Below are 22,192 nucleotides of genomic sequence, written 5' to 3' on the forward strand. Positions count from 1 at the left end.
CATAGCTGGGACTCCAAATAAATCTACAGTTCTCTAGAAGAACATAGGATTGTGCCCTTTGATAATCCACTGAATTTGCATAAATATTCAGAAAAGCAATGGATTAGCTTGAAGTCTTAGAACTATAGGTCAGGGACATCAACTACAGGCAAATTGCACAGCCCCCTTGGAAATATACTAAAAGGAAACATGCAATAAGAAAGAGGAAGTCTTACTTGTGCCAAATTTGAAAACACTTAGTTTTGTTGAAAACTGGCATGAGGCTACAGCACATAATGCAATCTGCTTAGCTTGTTGAATGACTGAGCCTGCCATGGAATTGGAGCAATCCAGACAGATAACCACTTCACCAGAGACGCTTAGGGGGTCAAACGATGCTCCAAATTCTGGTTGAAAGACAAGCATGCATGCCTAAAGAAAGGAGGTAGGCAATATCAGTGAAGCAGACAATTTCTGACTACCCAAGGTGCCTGGAAAATGCCCACAATGCTGAGACAGTGGGCAGAGACATGGCTAGCGGAGAAGTGCAGTGATTTGGGCATTTTGTGGGGTCCACAGATTGACAAAGGATCTGCCAAGCCTTTTTTGTCTTCTAACAGTACTATTGGTTCAAACAAATTAAAAACTGGAGTGGGGTGGATCGTACATGTTTCAGGCCAGTTTCCAGGATAGGGCCTTAGAGGTTGCCACATGAAGGCAGGGAAAAGTAGTTACGGAACCACATACTGCCCACTCCTCAAGTTTGGGACTTTGTCCAAAGCCTTACCTGGAGGCAGAGAAACTAAAGTACACTAAAGCCTTATGGGAAGTACTTCAGAGAAGGTACTCAGACCTGACAACTGAGATTGTATCTATTGGGACTGGGGCTCTTCTCACATTATAAGGCCTTCAAAGCTTTGCCTCAGAGTCAGAACTTGAAGCAGGGGCTGGCATGAAATGCCCAGTTGAAATGCCAAGGCCGACCAACCAAGATAGGAGGTTGCGGAGAACCACACAGCTTTAAGTTCCATGAGAAACTCAGTTGAGCATTCAAAGATGAGTAGGGATGTAGTAAAACAGGCCAGTTTTACTATTATAAAGTCTTTCCTTCAAAGGCGGTGGGGGGGGGGGCAACCAACACACAACAGCATTCAAGATTTTCTTCCAAATAAGGTTAGTTTGTGATTTTAGTGTTTTCCTTCTTCTATTTCCTTATTATAGCATGCTGAATGGAGGCCTTCCTCACCCATTTGCTTCCCATGTGTTTCAGACTACAACTCCTGACATTCCTGACAATTGGACATGCTGGCTGGGGTGAATGGGAGCTGAAATCCAAAACATCTGGAAGCTGCAAGGTTATGGGAGACTGTTATATGGTTTACCAGATCAATCCATGTGGATTTTTAACTTAAACCTACATACAAGCAAGCCAAATGTAAGCATTTGTATTTCAATAGCTGAGAACTAAGTGCGTACTTGACTTACACAGTGGAATCAATGCAACTTAAATGGCTTTAAATAGGTTGTATTTTGGCTAAGGGACTCTTTTCAGCATTGTCCTACAGACATTTGTTGCCATCTTGATCTTCCACTGCTGCACAGACTGTATTACTTGTTTAGATAAAGTCAGTGCCATGATTTGAACTGGAACTCATCTTTCATTCAGTACCACAGTTTTCTGTTTGAAAGAAGCTTGCTCCACAGGGATTAATGTGGACTGTGGATAAGTATTTTAATTTACTCTTGTCATTTATTTGTAGTTTACTTCCTTGAGCACTAGATCTGGTGGGAAGGCAGAATATGAATAAAACAAACATTTCACATACTGTAAGCCATCTGGGAAGTTTTATTCTAAACTGAAGAATGGAAAGGAAAACAAAAACAAAGAACGAATGAAACAATTACCTCACTCTCTTTGTTTGGATGCTTTTCTACCCACATTCTAGGCAAATATGCATCACCTATCAGAATTTCCAAGGCAAAGCCACTGCTGTCCAGGAAAGCATCCGCAAAAGTACAGACCACAGCTTTACAGTCTGTTCTCTGAATTGGAAGAGTGAATGGAGAGGAGAAGGGGGGAAATGTGCATTATTTGCATTGTACTCTCTTGACTTGAAAGATAAGATTAGCAACAGAAGCTTTTGGCATTATTCTAACAACCAAATCCAGATCTCATATAAATTACTGCCTTTCTAGACAAGGCTGTCAACCCACTCTATATATATTTCCAGTTTCATTCCAGAATAAAGATAGGATTTCTAAAGTTTGTGCCCCCTCTTTTTGTGGGGCAGTTGTCTTCACCAACACAAAGATTTTTGTAGTTCCAGGTTCCTCCAACTCTGCCAAAACCTCCCTCCTATGCATGGGTGCTATCATCCTGGCTACATAAGCAACACCACTCACAGTCTGAACATCAGAAATAAAGGGAGCAGTTCAGGCAAGAATAATTAATCCCAAACATTGCATAGTGGCATCATACAAAAGTATGTTTGCAGTGAAATTATGGACATTGCAATTTAACACTGCTTTCTGCAGCAACTCATGGCATCATCTTCTGAACGTTGTGTGCCACCCTGAATATCTAGAAAAGAAGGACACCCACTAGGTAAATAAATTCATACATTACACAAATATGAACAATTCCTTTTTCAAAAGGAGATGTAATTTGGCCTATATCTTTTCAACTACCAGGAACACTGATATAAAAAAAGGGTACCATGAAAGGTTGTACCTTTATTTTAAGCTGATGTGTCCAACTGTTAATATGATTAATTTTGAAGGGCATTTCAATGGACATTTGCAAAGAGAAAGATCTGCCATAAGATAAAAAGAAATGACATTATACAATAGGTCATGACTGGCATGTCATGTCTTATATCCTCTCCCTCACACACAAAGAATATCACAGAACATTATTTCCTCTTTCAAAAGACATCATTGCAAAATCACCAAAGTACTAATCAGAAAAATCTCATCCACAAACTACCAGAAAAAAATAGGATTTTAAATGATACACAAACATGTTGCATTTTGTCCTTTTTCATAAAGACTGCTTGTACTTCTGTAAACCTTGGGAACCCCCTTTCCCCTGACTCTGTTGCTGATACTTCTTTCTGTGAGGTGGCGTGACTTTGAGTACATAAGCATATACAGGGTGAACATCAGAAATAAAGCAAATGAGGAAATAGAAGGAACTTTCAGGGGAAAATAGCTGATACCACTTAGAAACTATGGAGAACTTGAACTTGTTTTTCACTGGTACATATAAACAGCAATTGTGTGAAAATGGGGGAAAATTCATGGGCACAATCCTAAGTATGCTACAATAAGTTATACTACTTAGGATATTTTGTAGGATATCACTTGCTGGCTGGGGAATGCTGGGTATTGTTGCATTTTTGGCTGGCTGAGGACCTCTAGAGAGTTTTCCTGACTAAACATGTGTAGGATTGTACACTAAATCTGTCAATTAGAAAAAGTAGGTGTTTAAAAATACCTCTTCTGTTACAAATTAAATTAAATTTACTTACCCTGGTTTTATTCCTGCTTGCTTAACTGAAACTTTCCTTACTGAGTCCTAGTTAAAAGAATAAGCATAAACAAGCTTTGTGTGACTACAATGAAATATAAAGTTGTGGAAAATAACTTTTTTTGGTAGCAGAGCAACATGGACAAAGTTTATTTCTCCTTCTACTAATCAGTTTGGATCTTTCCATGCTTTTGGTGGTAATATTCTATATTATAATAAAAGGAGACATTAAGTCAGGGCTTTCCTCAATCTACCACCTCAAAGCCTTCTCCAAACAACATTTTACCCGTTTGGCAAATCAAGTCCATAGGAAGTTGACTTGTTATAAGATACAAACCTGACTGCACCATTACATACTGTAAACACAACCAAGTATGGTTGCTGTTTTATCATGAGATTTAAGCTCTTAGGGAAGAGGTGTGCATATAGCTCTCTCATGGATATAAGGCACCACAAGAAATATAAGAAAATAAAGAATCGGCATAGAAGGTATTAAAAAAGGCATAAAGATGAGAATGGAGAGGTATACTCCAGTTGTGTCTGGATGGTATGGCAAAGATATTTGAGAACACAATATACAGGGGCTTGTTAAAACTGAAACTGAATAAAGAAATCTGTATGTGGAAGCAGGGGAGCATGTTGCCAGAGTACATTTACTTCTGCTTTTACTGGGTCATACACAGTTGTAGATTTGCCTTGGTGGAAAGCACCTCTGTTTGCACTACTCCAGGCCCCTGACTTTTGCCAATGCCCTGCACCCACAAAAACCCCTTGCTTCTCTTTGGGTTGGTATGTGGCAGGAATGCTTGTAGTGGGGTGATTGAGAATTGGCAAAAACTGGCACTCTGACTTACATGAGCAGAAGCATTTTCTGCTATGGTGAATCCAGCACTGGGAGCAACTGACTTCTTTTAAACTCCCAGTTGTGTTTGCATGAGGAACAAGGCACCCAGGCCTAGTTCACCCAGTGTTTGGATCTGCTAGCAAGGACAGTGACCACCAAGTTGCTGATTAGTGCCACAGGAATGCCCCAGAAGAAACTCAAGCTGTGTTGGAATAACTGTTTCTGAATTTCCATTGTTAAGGCTGCTTAAAAGAAGACAATGACACTTATAACCATATTACCCAGGGGACTTTTTCATAAAACATAAGTGTGAAACCAATACTCCTTTTAGGCGTAGTTTTGAAGAAATAAAAGTTATTTGAAAGAAAAAGCAGGCCCAATAACATACACACAGTAAAATGTAGGATTACTTAGGTGAGTAGAGTTCAGACTTATGGGATCTCTTGTTTTTTCCAGAAATCCTCAAGGCCCCTAGGACCTCTGAAGGCTCCCTGGGTGCTTTTGAGTATATTCTAAGCCCAGGAATTTGCATTTAGTACTCACCATCCTTTCATAGAAAGGTTCATTATTAGATATCCCAAAGTAGCCAAATTTGATAGAAGAGAGATTTTGTTAAACTGGGAGACACCTTATTGCAAATTACCCCTATATCAGCTAGTGGACCCTTCCCTCCCCACCCAAAAAAAAAAAAAAAAGAGTCCAAAAATGACCCTGGTCATTCAAATCTCCAGGCTTCAGAGCAGCCCAACCTGACCTAGTTTGCAAGTAATAGAAAACTATTGACCCTTGGTTTCACATACATGAGCAAGAGAAAGCAACTGCAGTGCCTTGGGCCTATTCCCTGATTTTGCCTTCTGTGAGCATGATGTGCAAACGTGAAGCACTGGATTGTTAGGAGCTAAACAATCCATGGTTTGTCATATGGTTAACTGCTGGCTTACTTAGCTTCTATACGACACAGAAACCCACATTAACTCATGACACAACTGATTGGAATTTGTTTGTGGAAAATGAAGTGAGCAGTGGCCCAAGAAAGCGTACTTGTTTTCTCCCAGTTATGGGCCAAGTAATCTAGTATTTGACCTGATATGTGAAAGGATTACATGTTTCTTTTGGCAGTCATCAAATACAATGAGAAGGTGCTCCCGTGGGCATGCCTTTCTTACTCCGGTCTTAGAAATATTGGTAAAGAGTGGTATAGAAGTTTTAAAAATGCAACAGCTTGAATTTCACCTTTAGAAAAGGACAACCAGGCCTGTGACTGTCGGCGCAAGGAAAAAATATATTTGGATTGCATGCTCCAAATTGACATATGCACTGAGTTCCCAACAATTATGCAAAAAAGATCTTAAATACTCTCATCTTGACCCACCCTGACACCATTTGTCAGCAAAGATCTCAAAACTTGGAGCTTTGAATTGAAAGCACACCAACCTGTGTGTTTTCATTTAATGCTTTGTCTTGTTGCCAAGGAGCTACAGCAGCAGGTAGATGAAATGAAAGGCATCCATTCTTGTAACTGAGCTCTGTGATATAGGTGATTTTGATGAGGACCTTAGTTGAAGGTGGCAAGTTTCCAACAGAAACAGTAAAAATGTCCTATAGAAAAGTATTTCAATTGTCCATGAAATTTTGTCAGCTGATTATGCAAGTCCATAACTAGCATAGCTGAATAAGCTGTAATAGTAAAACTTAATAATTACATAAATAGAAAACTGGCTGAAGAATTTAATGATAAATGGAAAGATTATATTTACTTAATACAGTTTGTAAAAATATAATCAGCTTTCAATCAATACAAGTTTCAATTAAGTGCTAATTAATTTGAGGGTAGAAGAGATAACAATTACTGGCTTTTTCTGAATTTGTGCTTATTTTGATATCATATATGATAGTTGTCGTATACTTTCTCTTTTAGGTATTCCATTTTTATGAAAAATAAAACAATGGAAAAAATAAAGTACATAAGAGCAGTCTTGCTGGAGGAAACCAAGAATCCATCTAGTCCAACATTCTGTTCACACAGTGGCCAACCAGCTGCCCACAGGATCCCACAAGATAAGCATGAGTGCAACAGCACCCTCTCACCCAAGTTCCCCAGCAGCTGGTGTGCATAAGCTTAGAGGCTAGCATGCAGAAAAGCATATTTGCTTTATTACTTACAATAAGCTACTATTCCCATAAACACACCAGCATGGCCAAAATCTGGGATTGTGGGACCAAAATATTTGGAGAGCTCCGAGTTGTTTAACCCTGATATAAACAAATTGAGTTGAATGAACATGCACAGATGACTGGGGGCGAGAGAGAGAACAGGAAGGTAAGGTCTCTCTTATGGCACACAGACACAGTGGGGGGAGCAGTATGACTAGTGGCAATCACACACTCTCTCACACAAACACACACACACACAAGCTGATTACTGAACAGAGGCAAAATGTAGCTCTACCACCAATTCCTCTATATTCTTTTTGCCTCCTGTTTGGCAATAGGTATGTGTGCATCTGGTCTTCACAACAGACAGTGTTTGGTTCATGGGTCTCTACTTGCTAACCCCTCATATAAATGTATATTATTTGTGAATATGTATGTCATTACTATATGTATATTCATTAAAACACACATTTCATGTATATTTTATGAATATATAAATAAGCATATGCAGGACATTCACATATACATTTGTGAGACTTGCTTGGTTTCAGAAAATAAGTGGAACTCAACCTGTGCCAGTCTCATCAAATATATAAGAAGCCCAGGCTTTCCACTTACTGGTGCATCCTGATCCATCAAATAAGCGCCATGTCCTTCTCTGACAGCTTCTCTGTATTCACGGTGTGCCTCTTCCTTTTCTTTAACCTGTTGAAATTATGTTGAAACCATAATAATTTATTAATTTAAAATTGTTTAAAAAGCACACAACATACAACATCTGTCAAAGTTCCATATCTGATCAGAAATCTGGGAAAGCAGGTGAAGGAAATTTTCTCCACTCTAGGTGCTGGCAGACAAATTCACACTGCCTTATGGAATGAAGTCAGGTGTGCAGAACCACAGGCCCAGGTTCCTAATCTGACCTGTCAACCCTCCAAGATTCCTTGAATAGCCACACCCCTTTTCCTGGCCCCACCTCCTTTCCCCTAACTACCAATTGATTGGCAGTCCCCTAGTCTTTGTGCATTGTCCCCCATTCTACAAGGCTGAAATGCTTACCTTTAGGCTTAGGTACAGGCACCAAGAATGTTAAGCTAAATATTCTGACATTTTTTTAATATGAATGGTGAAGCTCTCTAGGAGCTTCTCCTAAATGGAATGCAGCTTTCAGGTTGAAAGAGGTTCAACACCTCTTCATTAAAATCACATCTGCTCCATAAAGCCAGAGGGGCAGACCACCAGATGAGTCCACTGGGAGTGAGCATGTACCCCTTAATTCCTAACTGGATGAAAGCAGGACAACCCACTTCTTTCTACAATGTTCTGATGCTGCTTTTTGCAGTGGTCCAGCTTGCACCTGCAAATGCTGCATGCATCCTGGGAGTTCCTGTACCTTTCGGTATTACAATCTGACACAGTTGGCACCCCAGCTCTGGGACACTGGGAGGGTCAGAGGGCCCACAAAGCCAATTATCTCCAGTTCAATACCCATTCCCCTGATGATTTCTAGCACTTGGAAAATAAATGAAAGCAGATGTAAGGACCTGGCAAACACGGAGAAAGCAAGTCAGTGGCATACCAGAGGAGGGCCTTCTCTGCAGTGGCATCCCACCTATGGAATGCACTCCCCAGAGAGGTCCGCCCGGTGCCGTCGTTATTTGTTTTTCGGCGCCAAGCTAAGACCTTTTTATTTAAACAATATTTTAACAATGTTTAATATTATTTATAGGTTTTAATTTCCAGCCAGAATGAATCGGGGTTTTTAATTTGTGTAATTTAGATTTTTTGTATTTGTATTGGGCACTATGTTGTCTATTTATGTTTATTTATGTAAGCTGTCCCGCGGTGTTAAGCGATGGAACGGCATATAAAAACTCCAAATAAATAAATACATACATACATACATACATACATACTCTTGCTGGAGGAATCACAACTTGCTTGCTGTTGGGTGGACCCCTGTATAGCTCATGCTCAGGCACCCATGACAAGCTAAAGCAGGGGTGGACAACCTGTGCCTTTGAAGATGTTTGGGTTGATAACTCTCATGATTCTTCAGCATTAGCTATGGTGGGTAGGGGTGATGGAAGTTGTAGGCCAGAACATCTGAAGGACCATGAGTTATGTCCTGTGTGTGTGTGATCTGTGCCCTGGCATAGCATTACCTCTCCTATTATGTGTTTCTCTTTAATGAAAGCCTCAAATCCACAGACAGCAGCTGTGTCATCCAAAGGAAAGACGTATTTGGCTTCAATGGGACTGCCTGTTTGATTTTCATACATCTGGAATACCACAACCTGAAATAAACAAGGGAATTCAGCTTGGATGCATACAAGGTCAACACAAAACCATGCTTCCCAATCAGTGGTACGGATGGAAATCCTTTTCCTACCAAGATTAACATTTTCTATCCACCAACCTTCTGTAAAACTTTTGAGATGCATGAATGTTGCAAGCCACCAAAGTAGGCAGAAATTGATAGTTTAGGCCCCTATGAATGCTATGTGGCAGCTGTGGGGCAGCTGCATGTACCTCCCTAATTCCACTCACATCACTCGGTTTCCTGTCTTTGTTTAGCCCCCACTGGCATCTGAACATGTAAGTTTCCATGTTTTTCAAAGTTGAAAATGTGATAGTAAAAGATGCTAAATTTCTCAAAGAAATAAAAATACTTGGATTTGTCTGGTTTAAAACTGTTGTGCTGCTGGGCTGGTTGACTGAAAGGTCGCTGGTTCGAATCTGCACAACGGGGTGAGTTGCTGTTGCTCTGTCCCAGCTCCTGCCAACCTTGCAGTTTGAAAGCTTGCAAATGCAAGTAGATAAAAAGGTACCACTTCAGTGGGCAGGTAACAGTGTTCCGTGCACTTCAGTGTTTAGCCATGCTGGCCACATGACCATGGAGACTGTCTGGGGACAAACACTGGCTTCCTCGGCTAGGAAACGGAGATGAGCCCTGCCCCCTAGAGTCAGGCATGACTGGACTTAATGTCAAGGGGAAACCTTTACCTTTATACATTAAGTGATAATACCTCTGCTATGAAGTCTATTATTCGTCCCTTGATAAGAATATCTTTAAGAGGAACTGGATTTCCAGATTTGTCCTGAAGACCAGCAGTGATATCATCCAGCAGAGCTCGGCTTGGTATTTTATAGTCTAAATGAGTAAAATTGGATAGGGAAGAAAATAAGGAGCACCGATACCATGGTTAGGGTCCAAGGAAATTGTCAGCATTTTTTCAATGCTAAAAGCCCCATTGAAAACACCCAGCTTGTCAGGCTATAGCTGCAAATGGTAGCTCTGCTGCATAGGACTAAAAAAAGACTGAGCAGGCAGGGCTGCTATGGTAGCAGAAATGCACATGTACCTGCATGGCAGAGAGAAAGAAAAGGAAAAGGCTCTGGGCAGTTTACAAGAGTTTAAAACCAACAACAATTAAAATGCGACTAAAAGCTAGCCTATTAAATAAAACTCATCTGGGAACTAATCTGGGAAGGCCTATCTTGGACTCCCTCTTGAAGACAGCAATCTGGGATATCATATACATCTCTCCTGGCAGACCATTCCAAAGTCCAGTGGCTACCACTGAGAAAGTCCTCTGCATAGCTGACATTAATCTTATAGAAGCAAACTTCAGAAGATTACCCCAAGAAGATGTTAGGCTGCAAGACAGAATATACAGGTAAAGGTTCAAAAGAATTTTGGACCCAAGTCACAAAGGGCTTTAAAGGAATTTGTTTAAAACATTTGTACACCGCCCAATTGTGCCACAGCACCTCTGTGCAGCTCACAACCACAATTACCAAACACCCTGTACAGCATCTAGAAATGTATTGGCAGTCTGTGCAGGGAATTTAATCTTGTTGATATGTGGTCTCTCCATGATGCCCTGGAGACTAGCTTGGCTGCCACAGTTTCCAGAGTAGGCACAAGGGTAGCCCTATGTACAGCACAATGCAGAAATTAAGCCTAGTAGTTATCAGTGCATGCACTACTGTTCTCAGGACATTCTCATTCAGGAAGGCACGGAGATGGAGAATCAGCTGTAGCTGACTGCAGACACTCTCGACCACAGCTTCTGTACCTGTGCTGACATCAAGCAATTCCCCCCAAACTGCAAACACAGTCTTTTAGGGGCCTGTGATCCAATCTAGAACCTCTAATCCTGGATTTGGACCCTCCATTTTGTCTGGATTCAGCTTTATTTTGTTCATCCAGCCCATTACCAGCCTCAGGCAGTCATTCAAAGCAGAAATGCTGTCTCTAGAAGCAGCAGCAGATGATGGATGGGGAAAGAAATCTCTGTGGGACTCCACAAGTCATCTCCTCCTTGGAGAAGCAACAGTTTCTAAGCATCACCATCTGAAACTAACCTGAGAGATAGGAATGGAACCACTGCAAAAGCAGTGCCTCCAATTCCCTACTCCCTCAGATGATCCAAAAGGATACTATGGCCAATAGTACTGAAGACTGCTCAGAGATCCAGCAGAACCAACATGGACACACTCCTCCTGTCAATTCTGAGTCATAGATCATCCACTAGAGCAACCAAAGCAGCTTCAACTCCATATTCCACTCTTGTTTCCTGCAAGTCCCCAGTATCCACTGTTATTTACAATCTTAGACTGGAGAGAACAGTGAGGCTACTCCTTGGGGAGAAAGAGTTCCTTGAGGGGGTGGATCTTGGAGGCCAAGTTCCCCCTCCCACCAGAGGAACCCTAGGAGGCCCCATGTGCACTATGATGGATCTAGCAAGGTGGACTAGGCTCAGGGCCAGGGGATCCTGTATCACTGCTCTAGTGGATCCTGCTTCCTTAGTAAATGGAGAGGCATTCAACCCACAGAAAGCAAATTCTATATTCAACACCAAAGTCTTGCTGGAACAAGCCAAAGGCCCATTCAGTCATATCTAATTCATTCTCAGAAGAAGTATATGAGGAGGGAAGAAGTTTTCACAAATTTTATCCAGGGAAAATGGCAGGAGCCTTGCTGCCCTCCTATCTCTGGCATATCCCTAGAGCAGCCTGCTGGCACCCTCCATATGTTTGGGACACCAGCTTCCATCAGTTTGATCCAGCATGGCCAATGTCTGGAACCCTGGGAGTTGTAGTCCAAAACATCTGGAGAGCACAAAGTTGAGGTTACGGTTAGAAGATGCATGTCTACTAAGGAATGCAGTAGAACTCTCTCAGACGGAAGAACTGCAGCTACAGAATACATCAAAGAAACACTAAACAATCCTTTTAGTGTTTTATATAAGAAATGTGGCTCACCTTCAGGCTGTGGCTGATGCTCAAGGGAAAGCACCTGGTCTTCAAAATGTGTTGGGATTACAGGTGAGAACGTCTTTATTTTGTCATCAGCAAGGCAAAACTGAACCACATACTTGATTTTGACTTGACTGGTTCTGTACACCGCAAATTCATCATGCTTAAGAGAACAAGGAAAACAAGAACCACATTTTAGCAAACAAGAACTTAAGAATTAGCATTCCCTTTTAGTCTTCATAACCTGTTGTATTTTAGAAATTTCCCTTACTGCCCCATTCTTGGAAGGTACCTCCTTTTCTCCAACTACCTCTCTCATTTTCCCTTCTCTATAACTTGGTTCACATTTAATAACACCATACAATAGGATATTGAATTGTGTGTTGAAATTCAGAACTATGCATTCATCATGGGTGGTTAACCATGAACAACTCATGAGGAGAACCCACATTTTGTTGCTGGATGGTGATCTCTGAATTGTTTAAGACATGGATTTCATGGATTTGCATGAAATGACAATTGTTGTCATTTCATGCAAATCCAGAATTGTGGGTTGTTCATGGGTTGTTTCACCAGACTACAAGAGCAGTGAAATACCTAGCTCCTCTACCTACCATTACCACAATGCCACAAAGGTATTTCAGATACAGGGAGAAAGCAGGCAAAGGGGGCAGGAACCAAAAAAATCAGGAATCGATTAAACCACAAGACACCTGGCCAATCATCTGGCAGACAGATTGTGGGGTGGGATGCCATTATACACAAACCAAGTCTGTCAGCCTCTCTTTCCTTCTTTTACTTCTCCCCACTTCTTTTTTCTATCTCCTTCCATTAGAAAAACTTCTGTGATGAGCGCATGCTTACACATTTTTTGGGGAAGTGGTAATGTGCCAGCTACTTATGTCCTTGCAAAACCTAGAATAGATCCCGGTGAATTCTAACATTTACAAGCCAAATTGTATGCCTTTGTAGGAGGACTTCCCAATTTTCTGTCCCTAACTGTTGTACTACACTTTTCAGGAGTCCAGTTCCAGAAACCTTTAAATGCTGTATGTGTTCGAATGTGTTCGAAGTAGTAACTGAAAGTGTATTTTATTAGCTACATGAGGTGTTTTGAGTGTTTTCAGTTTGAGGGACATATTCCAGCAGTTGGGCAGAGTTGAAAGGAAAGAGGCAAGACTATTTGTTAGCATAGGGGTGCAACCCTTTGCACGTTTAGGCAGAAAGAAGTCTTACAATTCCCAGCGTTCCCCAGCCAGCATTATTTTCTTCAGCATATTTTTGTTCTATCTTAACATGCATTCAATTGAACCCTTCAGCTCTTATAGCCTTTCTGAATGGAAAAATCCGCACAAAAGCTGTAAACTTCAAAACAATTCCGGGGAGACTCAGAGAGGTGGACTGAGATCTCAGAATTTGGATCCTGAATTTGAGCTACTGAGGAAGTTTCCGGCTGAACTGATATTTGAACAAGACTCCCAGCTTGTGTTTTTAGTCACTGCACCAGAAAACTGTTGCCATTTCTTCCATTCTCTCCCATGGCTTAACTAAACAGTATGCTTTTTTAAAAAAAATCTGTCAAAGAGCACACCAAGTTGAATGTGGTACCTCAAATTCTGAATAATCGTCTTCCTTCTTAGAGACTGCATGCACGCTGTCATAGCCTGACGGTGCTGCAGTTAATGAACTGTCTGTGTAATGAGTATCGTAACACTTGCCAAGTGCAACATCGCAAATCAGCAGCATTCGAGTTCCGTCGGTTCTACTTGGCTGAGCGTATTTCACGCTTACGCTGTTAGCAGAAGAAAGCAATTATACTTCAGCAGATCTCTGAGGCATGCTTCCATAGCCCAGGCTTCAGTTTAGCCACACCACTGATGGGAAAAGCAAAATGGCCTTCTATAGTAGGGCTTGTTTGCTAGCCACATCAGTCAATCCAGTCCAATTTTAAATCCCACACTTCATCTTGAAAGGACTACATAGGTGGTTTTTCAAAGCTACAGCTACAGGTGACTCACCCCAATTGGCTTTAGAGAACACTCCTACACATGTTTAGATAAAACATACATAACAACATGAATGGGACAGACATGTGAATATAACCATGTAAACTGCAATTACCCCCACATTAAATTTAGTTTGGATCTTAGAAGTACTTGAAAGTAGCAAGACTTCCCTTCCTGTAGTATCAGGGAACATGTGAAGCTCAACAAGACTGGGGTGAAGTCTGTCTCCCAGGACTGGCTTCCTTCTGGGGCTTGTGTCACGCTGGTCTACTCAAGCACTCAGAAGTTGTGAAAGACCAGGGCAGTCACGCAGCACTTTTAGCTAGTAAGTTGCATGGCTGAATGGGGATTTGGACCCAGTTCAAAGCCACCACCCTGTCTGGGAAGCCATAAGGCTTCCCAGAAATGCCACTTGTATAAGAAAGCATGTGAAATAAAAAAATATTAATACATGCATTTTACTATTGATAGTTCTAAAATGTTACTATGATTAAGAACCACCGACCTTACAGACTCACTGAAATAAATACCACTGCCCAAATTCCCCTGATCACTTCTTTCCAAGCCATGTTCTGTTGCTATCTTTGGCAGGAGAAGACCCCTAGAAAATAAAGATTGAGTTGATTACTAGTTCAGTAATACACCTGTCAAGATTTTGAGGAGGTCTATATCAGAGGTGGGGAATTTTGAAGGCTTTGGGGAGTGACCTGAACTTCTCAGGAGCCATAATACTACCATCATGTAGTACCAAATTTTGTCAGGCAGCAAAACAATTGCTAATCTGTCACTAATTCTAGGGGTAGCTGGTGACAGTGAATTATAAAGGCAACATGTATTTATGTATGTATTACATTCCTGTACCACCTTGCAGCTGAAAAATCTCTGGGCAGTTCAAGACATTTAAGATCACAAAATAAGAGATAAAACACAATATAAAAGTTTAAAACTACTTATAAAAATGAAAAATCCAAAAAGAACTTAACAGCAGTGCAAAGATTTAAAACGGAGTACTAGACTTAAGGCAGAACATGAAAAAAATAAATGCTTGGGAAAATTAAAAGACCTTTGCCTGGTATTGAAAAAGAACACAATGCAAGCCTCCTTGGGAAGTGAGGGGGCCACAGCAGAATAGGTCCTCCTCTTAGTAGCCACCCACTACCAGAGCTCCCAGAGAATGACAGCTGAAAATGATCTTAGGGTCTAGACAGGTGTATATGGGAAGAGAAGACCTTTTGGACATCCTGGCCCCAAGCTTTTAGGGCTCTGAATGTTAATACCAGCATTCTGACTCAGGCCTGGAAATGGTCTAGCACAGGGGTTGGCAACCCGCGGCTCTGGAGTCACATGTGTGGTTCTTGAATGCCTTCGCTGCGGCTCCATTGCTTGTGTCACAGCCGCCACCAATCTGCGGCCCCTGCCAGCACAGCAGTGCGGCCGGCACAGCGCTTTGATAAATCGAAGAAAAGTTTCTGAAGAAAATCAAACATTTAATGATACTTGGGTGGATTCATTTGTTTTTACTGCTGACAAACTTATGGGGTTTGCTGTTTAATGCATGCAGCCCTTTAGCACTGACCTTGACTCTTCAGGAAGCTGTTCCCCTATTCAAAATATATGAAAGGAGTCCTACCAGTTTATCATGTAAGATTAAAGATAACAGTTTTTAGTGACTGGACAAGAGCTGCAGCTAAATCATAATGAAGATATACATAGCATTAAGGTAAAAAATGATGTATGCAGTGTTATCTTCATTTTAGATGTCAAAAGGGTTTTGTGGCTCCCGGTGTTTTCTTTTGTGTGGGAAATGGGTCCAAATGGCTCTTTGAGTGTTTAAGGTTGCCGACCCCTGGTCTAGCACTAGTGTAGATAGAAAAGTACTTGCAAAATATGATCCCTATTAACAACCTCTTTGGACCAGCTGAAGTTTCTGGATTGTTTTCCTAGGCTATCCCATATATAATGCATTACAGTAATCAAGATAACAGATTATCTGAACATGGATACTGTAGTTAAACTATTTCTGTTCAGACAGGGATCCAGTTAGTATATCATTCTAAGTGATAAAAGGTGCTCGGTGCCACCAGGTCCACTGAGCCTGTGCTCAGAGTGCTGGGGGTAGGGGGGTTGTTTCTAGTGCATTCTCCTCCAGAAAAAGTTGAATATGACTTAGCTGGACAAACAAATCACACCTTACCTAATAGCAGCTCTGTCTTGTCTAGATTGAGCTTCAGTTTATTGAGACTCAATAAACAATATAAATGTATTATAGGATGCATGCCTTGTTTTCAAAATAAATGTAGCATTTTTGGCCACTATCACCGCTGCTGAAATTTGGCAGCAAAAAGCCATTGTTTTACTGCTTTTTCTACAGCAGTGAATTTGGAGGTGGCAGCATGGGGACAGACTTAATGTCCATAGGATGTCCTATAGAATAGGAAGATGGTTTTTCCACATTTTTTCATTTGCAGCATCTTGTCACCTTTGCCTGCACAATGAAGACAGTTACAAGCTGAAAGACTGCGGGAGAACTAAGTAGAGGACCACAGCTTTGATAAACAGAGCAACATAACTACCAGTTGGTCCTCTTCTAACCACATAGCCATCCATAGCAGAAAAGCATCACAACACTTCATGTGACAGAAGGCAGGTAAAAGGAATACCGAGAGAGGATCCCAACAATGTTGGAAACTGATGAAGCATGGAACAAGGACCGAATATTGCCAAGATGACTCTCAAAACTTTCTGTTTCTATAATCCTGTGAACTTTATATATCCCCAGAACTTCTATTGTAGATCCACTGCAAGAAAATTTAAAGAGATCAAATTAGTTTTCATGGAAGATAAATTTATAGTTTCGTCTAAAGTTACTTGGATCACTGCACAAAAAAATCTTCTGCTATTTATGTAATTTTCACTGGCACATCACATTTTGTGCATTTTTTCTTATTTTAGAGTACTGATTTGCAATGAGCACCACATGCAAAAAGGGGTGCTATACAGTGAAGTTTAAAGAGAGATTAGAAATGCATTAAACAATAGCGTGTGCACTTTTAAATTAGCATGCTTTCTAGTAATGTTCATACTTTGGCATGACTAAAGCTGTAAGCAGTGCCAAAATGGGGGAAAATGTTGTGCAGACCACAGATGTCATAGTAATCTGACTGTAAACATATACATGACCTATTAAACCTGGATAGTACAAATCTAGAAACTATGACTATGTACCTGAGGTTTTCTTTTATCTGCGTTTTAACCTTGGAGGATTCTTCAAGGTCAAGCACATCTATCTTGCATCTCAAAGCCCGATATTTTGAAATTGATGGTGTGTTAGGGATTAACATGTTGATTTCATGCATATTTAGCATGTCTCTGATGAGCTATAAAATACAGAAATTGGAACTGTGATATTTCTGTCACAAAACTTATGACTATTAAAATACCAATATATAATCTTTTAGTCGCAATAGAGACTGAAAGATGGGGAGGGGATGTAGCTCAGTGGTAGCTCTGCTTTGCATACAGAAAGTCCCAAATTCAATCCCTAGCATTTCCAAAAAGAGGTAGGAAAGATGTTTTGTCTGACAGTGCTTCCAGGTGGCAGTCCTAGCGCTAATAATCAGAATGCAGTGACCAGGCTCAGGCAAAACCAAGGGCTGAGTGTGAGCCGTCCCTGAACTGTGGGTTTATTTCGTTTTATTTGACATTTTTCCAGCAAGGAAGCCAAGGTAGCATACATAATCCTCCTTTCTGTTTTATCCTTGCAACAATCCTATAAAGTAGATTAGGCTGAGTCAATGACTGGTCCAAACTCAGCCAGTGAGCCTCATTCCCAACTAGGGACTAGAACTTGGATCTCCCAATTCCCGGTCCATCACTCTAACTTCTAGGCTATACTGACTTCCAACGACTAGCAGTGATTGAAACCCAGGTGTGGGTCTTTCCAGTCAATGTGAACAGAACACTAGATTAGATGGGCCCCCGAGCCTGACTTTGGCTCTTCCTAAATTCTTATTTCCTAGGGATGGAAAAACACAAGGTAACATCTCAACATCAGGCTTCATGTAATATATAGTCAATTGCAATGTCTGACAAATGAAACTTCCAACCCCATCCCCCCAATATATTAAATTCTTATTACATCTGGGTTTTTTTTTTTATACTTGCGATTTTGATCGCAGGTTACAGCAATAGCTCATGAAAGACTAACTTGCTACTTAATTGCAGTCATGATTTTGGTTAGAAAGAGGAGGCAGTGAAAACAAGAATCAAACCTGACACTGTTACCTGACATAAATCTTGTTTACTAGATAGCAGCTTCTTGTTGACATCATATTCCAGTCCACTTTTGTGGGGTATAATTTTATAGAACTCCAATATCATTGTGGATAGCTTTTCTGGTGATTCATGGTCATCCAGTGCTTTCCTTATCCAAAGCAGAATGCCTTCAGCTCTGCTTACCTTTAAAAAAAAGTGATATAAAATGTCTTAAGAAAAACATGAGGAAATGGAAAAACCAGATTATGCCACCTCTGCAACCCATCTTCTTAACTTAAAATGGAAGAGGACTCTATTCTCACAATCTTTCACTGGACTGGCAATGTGTGAGCCAAATCTAATTGGGTCTTGTGTGAGAAATCCTGCCTGTAGATGTCTGTTTCTATCAATGGAAAGGCACAATCATCCTGAGGGGGAGACAACGTAGTGCAATTTTCTGGCATTTTCCCACAGAATATGGTAATATGTATATGCCATATGCCACACTGATAGAAATGTTTCTCTGATAGCCCTGCTACTTTTTGGCAAGTGTGATTCCTTGTGATGCGAGTCCATGTGACCGCAGTGCATGAAAATAGGTCAAGTTTATGGGTAGGGCCAATCACACAGCATTTTTACATGTAAAATCTCTCAGCTGGGCAACCACATGGTTAGAAAAACTTAGGGAAATGGCCATATTTAAGCTGCAGTAGTCATACACTTCCTATGGCCCTTCCTATGGCCATAGGTAATGCAGTGCTCTCCAAATGCGTCTGAATGTATCTCCCATAAAAAAATTCTTGATTATAGGTTATGGCAACAAAGATGCCAGGAGTTGTAGTCCAAAAAATAATTGCCTACCTCTACCATTGAAAATTGGGATTGCACCATAGGATTTATTTCTGTCTTTAGCACATGCAATAAAAAGTGGATAATAGATGGTTAAAGGTGTGATCCTGTGCATTTTAGACAGAAAAAAAACCTTCCCAGTATGCCCCAGCCAACACGGACAACGGGATTATGCAGGAAATTGTTGGCATTTTTCTGTCTGAACATGCACAGAATTGCACCCTACAAGAATAAAATCTGGTAACACAGTTATGAATGAAGACATACAAGAATAGCTATACAGATCTGCATACTGAATCTATAAACTGTTTGGGAGACAAGAAATGACTTTGGCACAGAAAAGATAGCAATGTAGGCATTACGCAAGCCTCCTTAGGGAGGGCATTCCATAAGTGGAATGCCAAAACTAAGAAGGCCTTCTCACTTCTAACTTCCTTTGGTGCAGGGTTACCAAGAGGACTTCCAAAGATGACCTATGACTCCAAGCAAGTCCATAGGAGAAAAGATTTCCCTGTAGATACACAGGCTGAAAGCTGTTCAGGACTTTAAATGTCAACAGCAACACTCTGATTGGGCTCAAAAATGGCCTGGAGGCCAGCACACCTGATGAAGCTCTGGTATCTCATGATCATATTGATCATTCCCAGTCTGTAGCTCTCATGCAACAATGTATGCATGTCAAGGAGGCCATAGCTGGAATGGAAGAGAAAGAAGCAAGAGGTTTTCCCTTCAGTGCCAGTGGTGGGCAGAAAGATTTCTAGGTATGTTGGACTTTGGGATCCCTAACATTGGCCATGCTGGTAGAGGATTCTGGGAACTGACATCTAGAACATTTGAAGCTCTACATCCTGCCCAGCCCTGCTTTATACAGTGAAAATACTGACAAGTTCCATGACAGATTAAATCACAGTTATGTTGTATGTCGCAATCTAGCAATTCATTTGCCTAGACAGTATTCATGGGAATAAATTGTGGATATTTTCAAGCAGAACTGCCATACATCATTGAGGCTGATGCTGGTTACTGCTTTATCCAACACGTCATCCAGGAGTCCAAGTGCTTCAGTCCAGATCAGCTCCACAAAATTAATCGCTGCATCATCAAGTCTGCTGGAATCGATGGCTTCTTTTATAAGGATCTGCAAATACATCACTGCAATCAGTCCATGAAAAAAATGTAGTCAATGGTGCACTACAGTTTGAAGTAAACAGAGGTGGTATCAGTTTTAATCATTACAAAATCTCTTCAGGATTGTATCCATACTAAATTTGTAACACTAACAAATATGAAGCAAAGCAATTAATCTGCCCCCTCTTAAGTTTAAAAATTAGCTCAACTAGAAGGCAAATGCCTCAAAAACTGCTCAATGGCATCATCTTCCCTGCTGGTCTTTCCCTTTTCTTCTGTCAGGACTCAAGAGGAAGGGCATGATTGGCTAGGGCAGGGCAAGGAAGTTGTGGCCCCTCATTGTTAGGCAGCCTGCTTGGGGTTGAGGGAAATTGCAGTCCAACTTCTGCAGGGCCACACACTCCACTCCCGGACTAGAGTCTTTACTGTTCAGAGCTGTTTTTGGGTTTTTTTGCGGGGGGAGCAGTCTCAGCTGAAAATGGTAGCCTTTTTCTTCACTTTAGATAAGAGACCCCTCTATGCCACAGCAGCTTGATTTTAGGGAGGTTTCACACATGGAGATCCACAAACTAAGACAAGAACTGAAGAAAGAACTACAATTATGCTAACCTCTTGCGCTTTTACTGAAGCAAGATGTTCTGCTCTATCTGGCAAGTCTTTTCTTAACTGAAAATGCTCCTTCTTCAGATGTTCAATACAAAGTGCATAGATCTTTCTGGCCTGGTCAGAAGTCTTGGCGGGTATAAATCGTCTTTCATCCTAAGAAAAAAAGGAGTATCAAGATGCAAAGACGAAGAGAGGGACATTTCACAGGCAGTATTCAGCTCAAAATGCAATGTTAAAGTCTAGTTTTATTTTGTGCTATGGTACAACTCACTCAGGCGGCTTTTCCAGCCTGGTGCCCTCCGTACGTGTTGAACTGTAACTCCCGCAATCCAAGCCTTGGAATGATGAATACTGTAGCCCAACACATCTGGAGGGCATCATGCTAGGGAAGGCTGGTGCTTTGAAAGCTGAAGCTTTGAAAGGCACACAAGGATGCTACAAGCACGGAACTGTCACCATTCCCATGTAGGGAACAACAGGAATTATGGTTCTATGTCAGCAACGGAGACCTACACCAACATGTAGCACACTAATGGTCTATAAGAGAGAGGTTGGCGATGTTTGGCCCAATAAATGGTCTGACCTCAGCTCTTCCATTTCCCACCGCTGGCTATGGCAGATAGGGTTAATGGGAGTCGTAGCCCAAACACCTAGAAGACCACCAGTACCCCACCCTATTTAAAGGCAAAAGGTGGGTCAGGTAGATGTGAACAGATTACCCTAAGTTGCACAAATAGGACCCAGTGGCATCCTTAAGGAATTGAAGCCTATTTTCCTTTCCAAAGAAGGAATTCATGAAACACCTGGACTCTTTCTAATTTACCTGCATATTTCTTAAATCTTGGTGCTAGAACTGGATCCAATATTCCAGGTGAGGTCTGACTAGTGAGGAGTATAGAGGAACTACTACTTCTCGTGATTTGGAAGTAATACTTCTGTTGATGCATCCCAAGATAGCATTTGCCCTTTTGGCAGCTGCATCACATTGTTGGCTCACATTTACCCTATTGTCCACAATTACTCCAAGATCTTTTTCTATTTCAGTTCTACTGAGCCACATATTCCCCCTCTTGTATCTATGCATTTGGTTTCTTTTTCCTAGGTGGAGGACTTGGCACTTGTCCTTATTGAATCTCATTCTGTTGCTTTCAGCCCAGTGTTCAAGTTTATCAAGATCACCCTGGAACTGCATTCTGTCTTCTAGGGGGTTTGCTATTTCATCCAGTTTTGTATCATCTGCAAATTATCTTTCCTTGTACTTCCTCATCTAAATCATTAATAATTATGCTGAAGAGCATTGGGCCCAGGACTGAACCCTGTGAACCCCACTAGTTACCTCCATCCAATTTGAGAAGGTGCCATTGATGAGCACTCTTTTGGATCCGATTTAGCAGCCAATTTTGGATCCACCTAATAGTTTTTTTCATCTAGTCCAGTTTTTGCTAATTTGCTTATCAGAATGTCATGTGGTACTATGGTGAAAGCTTTGCTAAAGTCTAGGTAGATTATGTTCACAGTACTCCCTTTGTCCATTTGGGAGGCTACCCAGTCACAAAATGAGATTAAATTAGTCTGACA

General features: G+C 41.1%; 1 protein-coding gene across 1 annotated transcript in view; it reads right to left on the reverse strand.

Annotated features, from left to right (window-relative positions):
- PARP4 (poly(ADP-ribose) polymerase family member 4) overlaps positions 1-21,443 on the reverse strand; it is a 38,825-nt gene extending 17,382 nt beyond the window's left edge. Inside the window, exons 1-17 of the mRNA XM_044441803.1 lie at positions 21,438-21,443; positions 20,618-20,767; positions 19,881-20,018; positions 18,062-18,235; positions 17,003-17,154; positions 16,438-16,575; positions 14,283-14,378; positions 13,380-13,563; positions 11,778-11,934; positions 9,536-9,660; positions 8,672-8,803; positions 7,125-7,211; positions 5,787-5,951; positions 3,510-3,556; positions 2,711-2,792; positions 1,885-2,022; positions 216-411 (exon numbers count right to left, since the gene is read on the reverse strand). Coding sequence (XP_044297738.1) covers positions 216-411; positions 1,885-2,022; positions 2,711-2,792; positions 3,510-3,556; positions 5,787-5,951; positions 7,125-7,211; positions 8,672-8,803; positions 9,536-9,660; positions 11,778-11,934; positions 13,380-13,563; positions 14,283-14,378; positions 16,438-16,575; positions 17,003-17,154; positions 18,062-18,235; positions 19,881-20,018; positions 20,618-20,767; positions 21,438-21,443 — 2,167 coding nt within the window. The remainder of the gene's footprint in view (positions 1-215; positions 412-1,884; positions 2,023-2,710; positions 2,793-3,509; positions 3,557-5,786; positions 5,952-7,124; positions 7,212-8,671; positions 8,804-9,535; positions 9,661-11,777; positions 11,935-13,379; positions 13,564-14,282; positions 14,379-16,437; positions 16,576-17,002; positions 17,155-18,061; positions 18,236-19,880; positions 20,019-20,617; positions 20,768-21,437) is intronic.
- Positions 21,444-22,192: the final 749 nt, after the last annotated feature.

The sequence above is a fragment of the Varanus komodoensis genome, unplaced genomic scaffold (assembly GCF_004798865.1).
Source record: "Varanus komodoensis strain SLA01 unplaced genomic scaffold, ASM479886v1 scaffold4, whole genome shotgun sequence".
NCBI classification, from domain to species: Eukaryota; Metazoa; Chordata; class Lepidosauria; order Squamata; family Varanidae; genus Varanus; species Varanus komodoensis.